This window comes from Phyllostomus hastatus, unplaced genomic scaffold (assembly GCF_019186645.2).
Source record: "Phyllostomus hastatus isolate PE091 unplaced genomic scaffold, TTU_PhHast_1.1 phas_contig_254, whole genome shotgun sequence".
In the NCBI taxonomy this organism is placed as follows: Eukaryota; Metazoa; Chordata; class Mammalia; order Chiroptera; family Phyllostomidae; genus Phyllostomus; species Phyllostomus hastatus.
In genome coordinates this window covers 19617815-19631266 of record NW_025333810.1, presented here as the reverse complement: position 1 = coordinate 19631266, position 13452 = coordinate 19617815, and the positions used below count along the sequence as shown (strand labels likewise).

The 13452-nt window shown below is 42.0% G+C and overlaps 1 protein-coding gene across 1 annotated transcript in view; it reads left to right on the top strand.

Moving 5' to 3' along the window:
• Positions 1–13101, top strand: part of ALDH7A1 (aldehyde dehydrogenase 7 family member A1) — a 45344-nt gene extending 32243 nt beyond the window's left edge. Inside the window, exons 12-18 of the mRNA XM_045838060.1 lie at positions 1824–1908; positions 3094–3200; positions 4871–4987; positions 6094–6191; positions 6390–6463; positions 9347–9422; positions 10781–13101. Of these exons, the coding sequence (XP_045694016.1) occupies positions 1824–1908; positions 3094–3200; positions 4871–4987; positions 6094–6191; positions 6390–6463; positions 9347–9422; positions 10781–10835 (612 nt within the window). The 3' untranslated portion in view covers positions 10836–13101. The remainder of the gene's footprint in view (positions 1–1823; positions 1909–3093; positions 3201–4870; positions 4988–6093; positions 6192–6389; positions 6464–9346; positions 9423–10780) is intronic.
• Positions 13102–13452: the final 351 nt, after the last annotated feature.

The window sequence follows — 13452 nt, the reverse complement described above, 5'->3', positions numbered from 1 at the left end:
CACCTGGGAAACCCCAGAGCCTGGGGTGGAAACCCCAGAGCTGTCTACCCAGTGGACAGCTACAGACCACACTGGAGCACCACCACCCTGCTTCTGCACAGCTGATCTTCCACAGAGGGCAAAGCATGGTGGTCAGTGGTCACAGCCAGTCCTTGCAGCTGACTAGCCTGGGTACATTCCTCCCACTGACCTGCCAACAGCAATCCAGGCACAACTCGAGTAACCCAGCTTGGGTGATAGGGGAGGCTGTGCCACTGGACCCTATAGGGCACCTACTACATTAGGCCACACTACCAACACATGGAGGCAAAGCAGCTCTGCCTAATACATAGAAACTAACACAGGGAGGCTGCCAAAACAAGGAGATGAAGAAACATGGTTCAAATGAAAGAACAAATCAAAATTCTAGAAAAAATACTAAACAAAATGGAGATAAGCAATCTATGAGATGCAGAGTTCAAAACACTGGTTATAAGGATGCTCAAGGAACTTAGTGAGGACCTCAACAGCATAAAAAAAGCCATTCAAAAATGAAGGCTACACTAACTGAAATAATGAACAATTTCCAGGGAAATGAGTAGAGTGGAAGAAGCCAAGAATGAAATCAATGATTGGGAATATAGGGAAGCAAAAAACAACCAACCAGAACAAGAAGAAAAGAGAATCCAAAAAAACAGGGATAGTGAAGCAGCCTCTGGAATGACTTTAAGAGGTCCAATATTCACATCATAGGAGGGCAGAAGAAGAGAAAGAGCAAGAAACTGGAAATCTATTTGAAAAAATAGTGAAAGAAAACGTCCCTAATTTGGTGAAGGAAATAGACATGCAAGTCCAGGAAGCACAGAGAGTCCCAAACCAGATGGATGCAAAGAGGCCCACTCCAAGATACATCACAATTTTAATGCCAAAGCTTAAAGCTAAAGGGAGAACATTAAAAGCAGCAAGAAAAAAGCAGTTAATTACCTACAGGGGGATTCCCATAAGACTGTTAACTGATTTCTCAAAAGAAACTCAGCAGGCTAGAAGGGACTGGCAAGAAACATTCAAAGTCATGAAAAGCAGGGACCTACAGCCAAAATTGCTCTATCTAGCAAAGATATCATTTAGAATGGAAGGGCAGATAAAGAGCTTCCCAGACAAGAAAAAAAACTAAAGGAGTTCAGCACCACCAAACCATTATTATATGAAATGTTAAAGGCACTTATTTAAGAAAAAGAAGATCAAAAGTATAAACAATAAAATGGCAATAAATACATACCAACAATTGAATCCAAAAAACAAACTAAGCAAACAAGAAGAACAGAGACAGAATCATGAATATGGAGAGTGTTTTGGTGGTTGTCAGATGGGTAGGGTGTGTGGAGGAATGGGTGGAGAGGTGAGGGGAATAAGAAATACAAGTGTGTAGGTACAGAATAGCCATGAGAATGTAAAGTACAGTGTAGGAAATGGAGTAGCCAAAGAACCTACATGAATGACCCATGGACGTGAACAGTGGTGGGGGGATTGTCTGAGGGACTGGGGGTGCTGTGTGGAGGAGGGTAAAAGGGGAAATATTGGGACAACTGGAATAGCATAATCAATAAAAAAAGACTTGTCTTATGATTTTATTCTAACATCCACCTAGAGAAAATTATTATCTTTATGTAGTTAAATTTAGAGATTATATAATTAAAAAATAAACATACTTCTGTTTGCACATTTAGAGATCACAATAGTTCAAAATTGTATGAACTATAAATCAGTATTAGGAAAAATTGTACATTGTTAACAAATTTGTACATTTATTTGACTATTCCCATGTATATTTCTTTTGCTCTTAGTTTTTACATGAAAGCATCCACGATGAAGTTGTAAATAGACTGAAAAAGGCCTATGCGCAGGTCCGGGTCGGGAACCCATGGGACTGTGAGTATCTGGTGGATTTCACATGTGTTCCTTTTTGATAGCTGCTGTTACAAGTGTTTATGATCTTTCCCCCCTTCCCTGAGAGGAGTCTGGGCATGCAAAGCAGGTAATAGGACATTTAAGGTGCCGGGTCTGCTTCTGGGTGAGGATCTTGAGTGTTGATGTGGTCTGGGGGATGAGTTTGGCGTTGGTGCTGAGATTGGATGATTTTGGTGAGTTTTTTCCTCTTCATTGTTATTACCCTTGTCTAAGCCTTCACCCTCTTCTCTTGTCAGTCTTCTCCAGGCTGACTTTCCTGCTTTCACTTCTGCCTTCAAGAGTGACCAGAGTGATTTTTTAAAATGTAATTAGATTAGATAATTCACTCTCCTACTTTAAATACTCCAGTGACTTTCTTTGTTTTTCTACTAAAATCAAGGTTTTTTACTCCTCCTTTAGCAGGCTCACAATCTGTGTGATCATCAGGGTCACACAGATTGTGCCTCTCCCCTTTACCCTCTGTCCTCCTGCCTACCTTTGCCCCTGTGTTCCCTGAGCTCCAGCTTTTCCAACCTCCTTTCATGCTCCAGGGCTCGAAGGCTCTGTCCTGTTGCTCTCAGTGCTGGAAATGCTCCTCACCCAGCTCTCCCCACCACGGGCTTCCTGCTGCAAGGCCACTTCCTCCCTGAGGCCTGTCTAGGTCTCACTTCTCCCCCTTTTCCCCAGGTAACCTATCTGCTCTGCTTCCTGGCAGCCATACATAGGGCGGCATCAGTCTTCCTCTATAAATTGTACACCAGCTGCTAGGCCTACAAAGTTCTTAGAGAGTGATCACACTGCAGTGAATGAACAGGTGCTGTGTTTTTAACACGGCACTCTGATTAATGAATCTAAACCAAGGTTGACAAATTTGGCCTGCCACTTGTTTCTGTAAGAAAGTTTATCAGCACATGGCCACACTACTCGTTTACCTATTTTCTGTGGCTGCTTTCACACCACAGTGGCCAAGTTAAGTGATTGTGAGGGACCACACATGTCAGGCAGAGCATTACACATTTACTGTCTGTCCCTTTACAGAAGGTCACAGACTCCCGTTCTAAAGTGAAGGGCTGCCTGAAGGGGTTGGTCTGTTCATTGGGAAAGCTGTTATAATAATAAAATGATGCTACTTAGGGTAAAATGAGGAATATTCCTTTTTCTCTCCAGCTAATGTTCTCTATGGGCCACTACACACCAAACAGGCAGTGAGCATGTTCCTTGGAGCAGTGGAGGCAGCAAAGAAAGAAGGAGGCACAGTGGTCTATGGCGGCAAGGTAATGAAACCTCTGGGCCCAAGCAGGGCTCTGGGCAAATTGGTGAAAGTCCCCAACTCTGGTGTCTTTCTTCTCTCCTCCCTTTTGTAAGGGGGAAATACGTGTTTTGAAGAATGACCATGTAAACTGCATGGAAAATTTCTGGAAGGACACACAATTTCAGCCATGGTTGCCTTTGAATTGAGTCTCTAGGAATTTATATGGAGGGGGGGACCTTTTCATGATATAGTAGAAGACTTTGTATTCAGACTAATTAGAATTCATATGTAATGGTTATTTTAATAGGTCAAATAAAACAGGGAATAAAAAAACATACACCAAAAGCATTTTAATTTAACACAGATAACTACATTTGATTCTTTGGATGGAATCAAAGCATTTTCTTCACGTGTGGTAGGAATTTGTCTTCATCCTTGCAGAAGCTGTACCAATAATTTATTGTCGACATGTTAGTTTCAGTTTGGTCAAAATTCACTGAGAACTGAGTTTCTTGTGAAGCTGAGAGAAGACTCCTTCTCTCTAGTCATCTTAATCACTGACATAGCCACATTTCATTGGACAGCGTGGGTATGAATATTTATGCGTCTGTTTTTTACTTTTGTTGAGTTATTTTCTGAAACATTCCACTTAATTTTTATGGAAATAGCTCTTTTTTCTTTTGTATAATATTTAAGTTTTGCAACACAGTATAGCATTACAATAACAAATACAGCTGCCGTGCTCAAGATCTGAAGTGAAGACAGTTGACTCTTGGTAAACATGCAGCTCAGAGGGCGAGCGCAGAGGTACACAGGCACCAGGAGGGTCAGCCAGCAGCCAGAGCAGCTGGCCGTGGGCATCAGTATGGTACGGAAGGAGAAGTAGGTATTAGGTAATAAGTGGACATGAGCTAGTAATTTGGTTACATGGAGGCTGGTTAGGAGTGTCTACACTATATCCTTTTGGAGCTTTTAATTTTTGTATAATATATATTAGTTTGCTGTGGTTATCATAATAAAAGATCATAGACTGGATGGCTAAAACAACAGCAATATAATATTTTTCTCACAGTTATGAGGATTGGAAGTCTTAAAAATCAAGGTGTGGTGGGGTTGGATTCTGGTGAAGCCTCTATGTCCGGCACAGAGTGTCCTCACATGGCCTTTCCTCCGTGCTTGAAGAGAGGAGGCCTCTGGTGTCTCTTCCTCTTATTAGGACATTAGTTCTGTGGGATTCGGTCCCTACCCATGTGACCACATTTAACTTCCATTACCTCCTTTAAGGCCCTGTCTCCGAATTCAGTCACTATGTGGTTAAGGTTTCCACATATGAATTTAGAGGTGGGGGATACAATGTAATTGATAACACAGTGGGTATAGATTACCTATTTTAAAGTTATATAAATTTTACAATCATCACTGTGACTTTTTTCAATGCTACTTGGTTGTAACAAATGGCATAGCTCTCCATCCTTGATTCCTATTCCTTTCCTATTTTTCTCTGACCAGGTTAGAGCCAATAGGAGGTGGAGGAAGTTTATTATGTTCATGATGGGAAGTTATTTTGCAGAAACAATTTACTTAACATGGTGTTGGCTTTTGTCACAAGTATAGGCAAACACTCTGTCCTCTGACCACGAGTGCTGGAATACAAAATGCTTTCATTGTCTTTATTTCATCTCTCTACTGCAGGTTATGGATCGCCCTGGAAATTATGTAGAACCGACAATTGTGACAGGTCTTGCCCACGACGCATCCATTGCACACACAGAGACTTTTGCTCCAATTCTTTATGTCTTTAAATTCACGGTAAAAATGGGTTCTTTCTCTCTTTTCTCTAGTCTCATGTTGAAAGAAACGAGAAGACTGGGAGAAAATGAAGGTGTATTAAATTTTACTCGATTCACCTTTAGGGAGGTCTTAGAAAGTCATTTTGATTAGTATAAATTTGACCGTTGTGGCTAAACTATGATGGGATGAACACTTCAAACTACAGAGCATGCCACGCTGGCTGCCTGGGAAGCCGGGTGAGCAGGGAACCGATGCTGCAGTTTATGGAGAAGGTGGCCCTCACTTCCTGTATCACCTGGTTCTGAGCTGTGTGCGCCAAAGATTGGGCTTCTCTGCAGAAGAACTAGATAGTTTGATAGTCTGAGAGCTACATTTCAGCAGACAGAATGGGAAGATAAAGGGCAACCTAAAGATCTACAGTTACAATCTGTGTGAGGACAGATGGGCTGTGGAGGTTTTAACAGAGGAAGGTAACTAGAGGGCCTCCTTCCCTGGCATGGGACAGGCCCTCACTGTGCCAGAAAATATTTAGAGGCTCATTCAGAGTTTGACTGTACCGTGATTCACAGTCAAAGAATCATGAGAATCATGCCTTGTTGTTACTACATGATCGTATTTTTTAAAATCTTGCTTTAAATTGTCTATCACTGTTTCCAATATGGTGACTAGAGAGTATAATTTCATGTTTTGTAATGTGTGTTTGTGTGACTGTGAGCTCTTGAGCAAACAATGTAGCCTCTCTGTGCCTGCTTTGCCCAATCTGTAAATTAGGGATAATAGAAAACCTGTGCCGTAGAGTGAGGATTACCTACCTGAATGCATGCTGAGTGCTCAGGTCAGTGTTTGTAATAAGAGCTCAAGAAATATTAGCTGTTATATGTGATAGCTTGAATAGAAGAATGTACTAGAAGAATAGAAGATCTTAATTGTCCTTAAAGCCCAATTAGGGAGAAAACCCCACAAAGGCACTGTATAAGCAAAACAGAGTTAGTCAGATGTTGACCCCGTAGTTCCCTTGTTTTGCCCTAAAATCATACTGGCACATCTCATAAAGTGAGTTCAACGTTTGTAACTTTGACCTGAACACTGTATCAGGTAACAGCTTCTAACGTCTGCCCTTCCAGAATGAAGACGAAGTCTTTGCGTGGAATAATGAAGTAAAACAGGGACTTTCAAGTAGCATCTTTACCAAGGACTTGGGCAGAATCTTCCGCTGGCTTGGGTATAACTTTGTTTATTTAAAAAAACCTGTGTGAGTCTGATTTGTGTGGTGAGATACTCTTCTTTTAAAAAAAAGAAAATGGAACCATCATACTTGAAAATCCATTTTTCGGCATTGAGGGTCTTAGAGGTTTTGTTTGGATTTTGTTTTTTACTTTCCCATACGTTGCTCTCACCATGTCTCCCTTTTTACCCACAGACCAAAAGGATCGGATTGTGGCATCGTAAACGTCAATATTCCAACGAGCGGGGCTGAGATCGGAGGTGCCTTCGGTATGTAGAAAATCGTCGTTTTGTTTTCCATGTTGGGCGGTGTGTGTTAGTCTGCTAGGGCTGCCATTACAAAGTACCACGGGGTGGTGGCTTAACTGAAATTAATTTTCTCATAGTTCTGGAGGCTGGAGCTCTAAGATCAAGGTGTTGACGAGTTTGCTTTCTTGCTGGCTTACAGATGGCCACCTTCCTCTGGAGGCCTCACGTGGCCTGTTTTCTGTGCAGACATCCTTGGTGTCTCTTCCTCTTATAAGGACACCAGTCCTATTGGCTGAGGGCCCTGACTTTATGACTTCATTTAACCATAATTACCTACTTGAGGACCCTATTGCCAAATACAGCGACATTCTGAGCTGTTGGAGGCTAGGCCTTGAACATACTCACGGGGCAGGGGAGGAAGAGTAGGGAGACAATTCAGTTCAGAACAGGCAGTGGAGGAAAAGCAGTAGTAATCAGGAAACGTAAATAACAGCTGTATCTGGTCTAACCTTCTTGAGGAAGTCTATGCTCCATGTTCGGAGTCCTGTCTAGGGTCCTTCCTCTCATTCTCAGATGCAGGATCACCCCGGAGCAGGGCCCTCACCTGAGGGGTGCGGACCCTGAAAGGGTGGCATCTGTTTCCTGGGGAGAGGGTTCAAGACCCCAGAAAACATTAAAAACCCTTGTTTTAAAGCCAGAAAAATTCACCCCCCAAATTCTGGATTTTATTGGCAAAGTGGGCATAGTATAGGTTAAACATTATCTTTCATTTTAGATAAAATACTAAGTTGTTTCTTTTCACTGAGCCCTGTTTCTATTTTGTCTTTATGCTTTGAGTTCTTAGTGCTTAACCTTAAGTGATAGCAATAATTAAAAAAAAAAACTGTTCCCAACAATCATTTATTGTTTTACTTATTGAAAATGATCATACAATATACAGATGCTGTACTATAGAATTGTATACTTGAAACATATAATTTTATTAACCAATGTCCCCCAATAAATAAAAGATGATCCAAAATACAGTAAAAACAGATTGCCTTTAAATATATAAAGAAGCAAAACCAACATTCATTAATACTTGTAAGAGTTTAAATAATTAGGGGCATTCTTTCATCTCCTTCAGACCGAATGCTGTAATTACTACCCAGTGCGCACAATTTGACAGAAGGTTTCTGCTTTCAGTTCAGCCCTTCACTCTTGCCCTCCACTATTTCGTGGCCTGAATGTGTCTGTCTGTCCTTCTGTAGCCCTTTAATCCTTGTGGCTAGCCCATGCCTTCTCTTTCCCATGGACTCCTCTCCATCTCAGCCCTCACAGTTAATTTTTTAAAAAAGTCTTAGAGTGGAAAAAGCAGTTTTGCCCCCACTTTCCTCTTTTCCCAGAGGCAAATACTTTGAGATTCTTACTAAATGAAAAAAGTAATTTACCTCTGAATTTACTTTAATTTTTCTAAATAGGGTGCTTTATTGCATTCTTTCACAACCTGAGATATTATGTATTGACCCTCTGCTGTACTAGATTAACCTTCTCAAGTTTTCTCTTTTTCCCTTTAACTGATACGGCATTAGTGTGTGGGGTGAGGTCCAGAGGAAACCAGGAACAAGCTTCTAAGATTCTTCTCCAGTGGCGTCACAAATTGTGACAAGCGTAGTCCACCCACCAGGAAAACTCGTTAAAGACGCCACACCAAAGGTTTTTACTGGGGGCGAGTCACAGTGGCATCCTCAGCTGAGCAGAAGGAAAGCAGGTGTTTAACACAAACCACATTGTTTGTGCAAAAGCAGTTCAGACCCAGTGAGACACCTGAGCATTTAGGGAATGTTTTCTGTGGGCAGGGAACTGTGTAGCGGCCAAGTCCTGATGCCAGCAGCATTGCGGGCAGCCCTGCTACCCCTTTTCTGCAGCTTTGTAAGAGTTTTTCCTCAGACTTTTGAAACTAATTACCCATTTGTCTTCTGGTTTACGGTGTTGTGATTGAAAAGCCCAATCCACTTTGGTTTCTGACCTTTTTTTCCCTGTTTCAAAAAATATTGGTTGTCCTATTTACTCGTTATGTCTGATGTTCTGAAATTTCACAGGAATATGCCCCAATGGAGATCTTTGTAAAAATATTTGGTGGACACTCAGTGGCCAGTGATTGGCCTTAGAATATTGGGCCTCCTAGTTTCAGTTCTGATTCTGCTTTGGTAGTGTTTGTTTGACAATTTTTTCCCTTTGATTTTCTCTATTTTAATTTCTAGAACTCCTATTATTTAAATGTTGTCTCTTGAAAAATTGTCTGATTTTGTTATCTTTTCCCTCATTTAAATATCTTTATTTTTTACATGGGAAATTTCATCAGATTTTTCTTGTCCTTCTATTAAGTATTTTCTCCTCTACTCTTATTAAATACAACATTGAAACTTACTTATCGTGCTTTGATGGCACACTTTTAAAGAGTGTCCCTTTGTTGTTCGTGGATTCACTATCTTCTTACAACCTCTCTAAGTATGTTAATTTAACATCTAAAATGTCTTATTATAGAAATAGTTTATGTACATTGTAGAAAATTACATATAGAGAAGCATAAATGAGAGAATAAGAACATATTTCCACTGTCCAGGGGTTCTATTCTTAACATCTTGGTCTAATGATATGGTTTTTTTAAAGGTTCTCTTCTGCTGCCTGACACATTCTGTTTCCTCTTAATTCCTTCCACTTTCCCTCTGATTTTTATGTTTATGTTCATCTCTGTCTTTTATTTGTTTGCAAAGGAAACTATGGGCTAAATGTAAAGGAAAGGAGCGGCTCAGGTCCCCCGGTCTCCTTTCGGTGTCCTCAGCTCAGGGACACTGAGTGGGAGCCCACGCAGAGGGGAGCAGCCCCAGAGCTGGGGTGTGAGCCGAGTTTGTGTTTCTCTAGGGGGAGAAAAGCACACCGGCGGTGGGCGGGAGTCGGGCAGCGACGCCTGGAAGCAGTACATGAGAAGATCTACGTGGTGAGCAGGGGCTCTGGGGGGATGGGCCGGACTCAAGGCTGCTGCAGCGTGCTTTTGCGCTTTTCTCCTTTCCGCTCTGTTTTTAGGCGTTTGCGTTTAATTTTATTTTTCTAATGTTCCAAACTCTCTCCTCCCAGAGTATCCATTTTTTTGCCCCTTCTTGTCAAGCCCCAGATAGTGCCCAGTGCCCGGCTGTGAAACCGTCTGGTCAGTGGTTTCTACCTAGAGACAGCACAGGAACAGGACACTTGGGGTGGGGGTGTCAACCGGCAGAGGTGGGTGGAAGAGGCTGTCCTTTCTGAGTTTTTTCCTTGGGTGTAGCTGCCACCCTTGCAGACCGAGGAATCAGAAGGAGATGGAGCTGGGCAGGGGGCTGGGGGGTTGTGGGCCTGGCTAGCAAGCTGGGGGATACCAGCCCTCAGAATAGTGTTCATGACCCTTGAAAGCTAGTTAGCTCATTCACCCAGCACGTGGTAGTTAGTGAGGAAGCTGGCTTCTAGGAGATTTTGACTAGGAGTAGTTTCTTTTACTTGAATTCTGTTTCTCCTCCTTGGGTGGAAAGAGCTTTACCCAAGTGCAGTAAAACAGTGTGGGGCTCAGGCCCATGTGCCCTTATGTTGTAGAAAGAGCGCAGGGTGAGGGACCAAGGACACCCGTCCTCGTCCCATTTACTCCTTCTTACTAGCTCCCTAGCCTCGGGCGGGTTTCTCGACCTGGGCTCCTTTTGTGGTCACAGCTACTTTCTGTCCGTCAGAAATCTCTGAGGGGCTTTTGGCCATGGCTTGTTAAGTCTCCAGCATGTACACTCTCTGCCTGGTTTTTGTTCTTTGAAGTCATTTACGTTCCTTTACTTTCCTTGAGCACTGTGGATCTACAGTGGAAAACTTTTAGCTCTGGCCTTTGGGAACCTGTTTAATGCGACATTTTTCCTCTTAGGAGAAAGATGAGATCATTACCAGATAACTGACAGATAGGGAAGCTTTTATTTTCTAAATTATTACAGTTCTTATTTTTATCAAAATGAGATCTGTTTTTTCTGCTAATTCAGTACCAGTTATTGAGAGATAGAAAGAAAATTGTTCCAGTCCCATAGTCTTGTGCCCTGATAACTATGAAAAACATGGATGCTCTGTGTCTTTCCAGATTTTTCTGTTTTTCTCTTCTTTTTAAATATTTTATAAAACTGGATTTATACTAATAATGTTATGTATCCTATTTTCTTCACCAGTGTGTAACGTGGGCATTCCACCTTGTTAATGTATATAGATATCTACATTTTTTAAAGGCATAAGAATATTCTGTATATATATATATACTACCCTTCATTTAATTTTGTTTATTTTTTTTTCTCTCTCTAGTACCATCAACTACAGTAAGGACCTTCCTCTGGCCCAAGGAATCAAGTTTCAGTAAAGGTGTTTTAAATTGACATTACTTCAAGTCTTTTAGGTTTTCTTGCATCTCTTTCTTCTGAAGAAGACAGAAAATTAAGATTTGCCCTGAATAAATGCATCATTTGGAGTATGACAGTGGCTAATCCTTTATGTCCCCAAGGTCCTGACTAAATCAAGAGACTTATTTTTAAAAAGTAAAAGTTGTCATATGGTATAGCCATATTTAGTAAAAGATAGAAAAATGCATTTTTATGTTACAAGTAGTTACTAATTTTCTTGAAGTTTATAATTATTTTATAATTTAGACAAAATACTTACATGCTATGCTAGGAATTTGGAAAAACACAGAACCTAACGGAGAGGAAAATAGAAGTCTTCTCAGTAGATGCAGGAACATCTCCTGAGCAAGTAACAAATTCTCCGGTGAGAGTTGATTCACACTGCCCTCTTCCAGCCTGTGTTGGGGAGGGTCTGGTTGACAGGGAGTACATCCCTTCTATGGAGGGGGCCATACAGCACATCATCTGTGGAATGCCTCTCTCTGTTAAATATGACTAAGGTATTCGTCACTATTACGACTTTTCCTGCCCATGATGGCTTGTGTCACCCACAGAAGAAATTTGTGGGGTGGATGTAGATACCACTCCTGCCATAGCACCTGCACCTGCCATGCACTCTGCCTGTGTAGCTTCAGTAGAAAGAGTCTCTGGATTTCTCACGCAGCCTTCAACCGTTTGTTTAGCTGGTAGGCTTCTGCAGTTGCCCTTGGGTTTGTTCTTGGAGGATAGCCACAGTGTGTGGCAGCATGTGTCTGTCAGACTGAAGTCAGCAGAGGTCGCTGTCTCTGCTGAGAGTCTGCTTCTTTCCTTGAGGAGCTGCCCAGCAGCCTTTGGAGTGGGTCCACCCAGGGGCCCTGAGGAACTCGGACTGACCCATGCAGCCCTCCTCTTCCTGGCAGTCTGCGCTCCCCCGATGGGCAGGCACCAGCTGGACTCCTGTCAGATTGGACTGGGGCAGAAGCTTTGAAGATGACATTTGTAGATGACCTAATGCATCAGGATGTATGGAGAGATTTTCACAACTGGCAGAGTTTGGGGGTTGTGATAGAGAAGCAAGCAAATGAAAAAAACTAAGCAATTACAAATTTATCAGGGAAAGAGAGGTCCCGTGTTCCATGGCCCAGTGTGACTAGTGGTCACCTGGGTGTGTAGTTGTCAGCCTTGAATGTTCATCAGGCCGAAGGCTGATGATGAGCCTTCTGAGAGCATGCTGGCAGGAAGAAGGCAGGGGTGAGGGTAGGTTAGAAAGGCGACAGTTCCTTATGTTCTGTAGTGGAGAGTCTGTAATACCTAAATTCAAAGTAGCAACCTGGGCTTATAAAGATAGGCAAATTCCAAATCATTGCTTCAGGGGAGGGCAAGGGGGGTGGGGCATGGAGACAGGGCACATTGCTGCTTCTCATAACTAGTCCTGTAGAGCTATTTGAGTGTTGAATGAAGAGGCTGTATAATTTTGATTAAAAATTTAAACCAAGGAAAAGGAAATGATGTTGGAAAACCCCGCATCTCCAGACGCCCTTCGCTCCATCCTGCTCCCCCAGGCACAGGCATGCACACCCGGGACCCTGTTTCCAATGTCTCGTGAAATGATCTCGTGATCATTTCCTTCCATTTTTTTAAGAGTTTGAAACAGACTATATTATCTTATATTAATACACATATACTTTTTAATATAAGTGGTTGCTTAAGAAAATCATGCAAATTGGACATTTACTCTAAAAATCTTACTGTGGCTTTTCTTTGTAAGTTGCAATGCTAAGTGTTCCATCTCTGTCTCGCTTGGTCACTATGATACTGTCTGAAGAAAGGGAAGCATTGTTTAAAACATTTTAGGAATCATGTTAATAGGCTGTTTTTGTGAAATTTGCAAGATTATTTTTGATTGAAATCTTTTTATATCTTGTTTTCCCCCCAGTGTATTATTTTTAAACAAGTGTTCCAAAACACAAGCTGTATCAGTGATTGTTTTAATTAAACGTTTTTTCATTTATAATTTCCCTGCAGTTGGGCATTTAAGGAGACTCCCCGACATTGCGTCCAATGTGGGGAAACCACCAGTACATGGGGTACAGCAGGGACTGGCAGCTCTGCTCTTAGGCGTAGAAGTCAAGTCACACTGTCTCTGAAAGCTTTCTTTGAAACTAATTGATAACTTTTATACACGTTCCTAGCAACAACTTGGATTTTTTTTGTCATAATGTTTATTAAAAAATAATTGCCTTTAAATTGTCTCTTTTTGTTCTTTATTCTTTGACCTAACAAGTGGAAGTTGCCCGTTGGTATTTTCAACCACAGTGGTTAAAATGTGTGTGTGTGTGTGTGTGTGTGTGTTTCCTGGCCGTGTATTTTATTCTGAGATGCTGGGAGCCCTGTGCTGCTGATGACTGGTTATCCTGAGCCCCTGCTGACTGTCCCATCCCTCCCTGCCTGCCCCTGGTGCTGTAGCCACACTGCCAGTTCCCAGCCCACACTGTGGGCAGGAGCAACTGTGGTTAGCGGGCTGACTTCTGCCACTGTGGTGAACCCTAAGTTTCTTAGGATCTTGCTGTACATCTCCAGTCCCCAGAGAGAGCGTTC